This window comes from Ipomoea nil, unplaced genomic scaffold (genome assembly GCF_001879475.1).
Source record: "Ipomoea nil cultivar Tokyo-kokei standard unplaced genomic scaffold, Asagao_1.1 scaffold0805, whole genome shotgun sequence".
NCBI lineage: Eukaryota > Viridiplantae > Streptophyta > Magnoliopsida > Solanales > Convolvulaceae > Ipomoea > Ipomoea nil.
The window spans coordinates 739,331-742,391 of record NW_017617233.1 but is presented as its reverse complement, the minus strand read 5'-3'; the positions used below and the strand labels follow the sequence as shown (position 1 = coordinate 742,391).

Here is a 3,061-nt window from a genome sequence, read left to right as displayed (position 1 = left end):
GCAATTCACTGCCCTGCATGTGAAAGCTTCTTGCTTTCTACATCAGAGGATGGCTGCAGTTCATTTCAGGCAGCATGTCTCTCTCACAACAAGTCATTTCAGGCAGCATGATTCAATTCACAATTCCAAAAATGGTTAGGCAAATGGATGAGGGAATGGATTTCTGTTTGGCTAATTGCAGCCATGCCAAGTTTGTGGTAGTGCCCAGTGAGAGTTGATGATGAAGACACCCACAGGCAACTTGTGTCCCATGATCCCAAAAGCAATGACAACATTTGCAACCATACTCTCTCTGTCCTGTTGTCATCATCACTATCTTGTTTGTCTCCTTCCTAACGTTGCTGTTGCTATTGGTCTTCTTGGTTTGAGCCAGTCAATTATGGGTAACTTAGGTCAGTTTACTTTCTTGTGGTCCTTTACCAGCTAGGCTCACCGTGTAGATGCCTGCAGGTTTCCCTCGTCATCCAAAAAGTAGAACAATAACTGACTAGGCTCGAGTAAGGTCTCGAGTTCAAAACACATTCAACTTAAGGTGAGTTTGAACAAGAACATAAGAAAGCTCAAGGGATGGTTAAGAAAACAAGAACAAATTCACAAAGAAAGCATTTTTTTTTTTTTGGTTTTTTGTCAAAAGCCAACAATGAACTAAGATTCCAATACATCAACCTGTTAACTAAAAACATGTTGGGGAAAGCAGAAAGTATCAAAAGACAAGATACTGGCTCCTAAGAGCAGGAGTCCTATGTTGTTGTGAGGACAAAGATGACAGTAATCCAAAGTCAAGATTGGCTGGAAAATGTGTAGTAGTGTACACTTTTTTTCTTTTTTTTTTGTGTCTCTGTACAGAGAGGCCTATTAGTGTTAGAAACTGGTTAAAGCCTGAGTGTAAGATCCGGTGCAGAGTTGTCAGTTTCCAGAATTTGTGCCATTTCTACATGGTTCATAGTTGAGGCAGCCTCGGGGCGAAAACTGCCTGGCCACAACATCTTAGGCTCGTCATCTTCGACATAAATTGGCTGGCTAAGCAAAGTGGGCTCGAACTTTGAGTAGGTTCTGAAATCGAGTGGCCTCATCGTTGGTGCAAAGCCATGAAGCGAAGAATGCGTTTTGATCTCGAGGGATCTGGCTGCTGCTGCTGCTGTTGCTGCTACTGTTGTGTAGCTATGCAAGGGGAGGGACGCGAAGCTGGCATACTTCTCGGAGAAAATAGCCATTCTCATCGCCCGTTTGGCCAGCGTTCGCTCCCTCTTGTGGGCGTTCTGGTGGCCCCCGAGCGCCTGGGAGCTATAGAACTTCCTCTTGCAGAAGTTGCAAGTGAACACTCTCGGGTTGGCTGATCCCGTGGTTTGGGTCGTCAGCTCGTTGCTGCTCTCACTCGTGCTGGAAACCGAGAACGCTGCAGACCCCCCCTGCCCCCCGCCGGCCATTTCGTCCAAGCACCCGGGCTTAAACCCCAGGGACAGGTCGAGAGAAACAGGCTCTGATGTGCTCAACTGAAGTGCCCCGAGACCAGACATCTTCGACGAATCAGTTAAGGTTTCTTGGATCGATACGTTGGAACCAACTTGGCTGATGATATCATAATCATTCTCAGATGAAGCCTCCACTTCAAGATCAAAATCTGAACCCTTCATCATACTAAAGATCACCCCAAGCTAAGATAGATTGCTGCAATTTTTCTGCATTTAGTTAGTAACAAACAAGCCTGCCTTATCAGTACCCTCTTCAGATATCAATTATGCAAGAAACTGCACCATTCTGCAACTTAAATTCACCACAAAAAAACACAGATTCAATCAAAGTTTTCTATCCCAGAAACACCAATCAATGATATTGCAGCCATTAGACCTCAAGAACTCATTTTAACAGCAGATTATCTATAAACTTCTACTGATAAACCATAGGGTTAGATGCTGTTCTTGAAGTTTGATTTGCTAAACAGCAGAGAAGATACAGAATCTTGACACTTCCATTCAATAAAGATCTATAACTTTTACCAGATCAACAGAAAAAGGATGGAAAAACAAAAGATTTTTTTTTTACTCTACATCCAACAAGAAGACAGACATCCTGGGAAAGCACATACATACTAGGTTGCAGATAAGAAACCTATGGGAAATCAAGATTTGAAACATATAGTGCTAAGGAAACAAGAAACACTACAAATTGAAAGGGGGAAATAAAAAAAGAATCTTGAAATTGAAACAAACAAGAACAAGAACATCAACTAACTAACCAGGTTGCTTGAGAGTAGCAGACATGCATCCCTGTGTGTGGAGTGGTGGAGTTGTGGGAGTAGACTAGTAATGCATCATCAAGGACAACATGGGTATGTCTCAAAAGGCCCACTTCAAAGTTAAACCTTAAAAAGTTAGGGGGTGGGGTGGGGGGTGGTGTTTAATTATGGCAAAGCAAAGGTTTGAGGTTGTGGGGGGTGGGGGGTCTGTGCAGACATCAGAGAAGTCAGAGAAAAGATGGGTAGTGGTGGTGGGGATAAATTAAGGAAACAGAAAAAGGAAGATGACATGAGGAGAGAGAGAAGAGAGAGAGGGGTGTGCTAATTCTTGGGGTGTTTCTGAAAAACAAAGAAACCTTAACATAGGAACTATGGGTATACGCTAAAACCTCTTCACAAAGAGCAAAACCGTTACTCAAGTCATTCATATTCAGTAGTCCCACCTAAAAGATTCTCTGTCTGCTCCTACTTTCCCTGTTCGTGCGCCTGTCGTTAATGACACCTACAATAATTTATGTTCCAATTACACTCCACCACCGAGTAATACTATATGCTCCAGGAGTAGTTTGGGTGGTGGACAACTCCATGGTTTCTCTTTCACCAAATTCTTATGGACGATATGATGGGTATGTTCCTCGTGATTTAGTCGAGTTTTTTGAGTTTTTTCTTTTCTTGCAATTGAATTACATGAGCAATACTACATTATACAACCTCGTTGAACAAAATCAAACAGCTGATCTTTTGCTGGAAGAGTTTGGGCTATGGACAAACCCATACTCCCATAGTTTTTCTTATGCAAATTCTTATGGGCGACATGATGGGTAT

The 3,061-nt window shown here is 42.7% G+C and overlaps 1 protein-coding gene across 2 annotated transcripts; it reads right to left on the bottom strand.

The window, feature by feature from the left end:
* Positions 1-590: 590 nt before the first annotated feature.
* Positions 591-2,579, bottom strand: LOC109177527 (zinc finger protein 4-like). Of its 2 annotated transcripts, none has more exons than XM_019326902.1 (2): positions 2,237-2,579; positions 591-1,668 (listed from the first exon to the last, which is right to left on the bottom strand). In XM_019326902.1, exon 2 carries the CDS (start codon positions 1,635-1,637, stop codon positions 873-875), a length of 765 nt encoding a protein of 254 aa, XP_019182447.1. In that variant the 5' UTR covers positions 1,638-1,668; positions 2,237-2,579; the 3' UTR covers positions 591-872. The 2 variants fall into 2 exon arrangements, with proteins under 2 accessions (XP_019182447.1, XP_019182446.1); XM_019326901.1 differs by having other exon boundaries at positions 591-1,679; positions 2,237-2,578.
* Between the last annotated feature and the right edge of the window lie 482 nt (positions 2,580-3,061).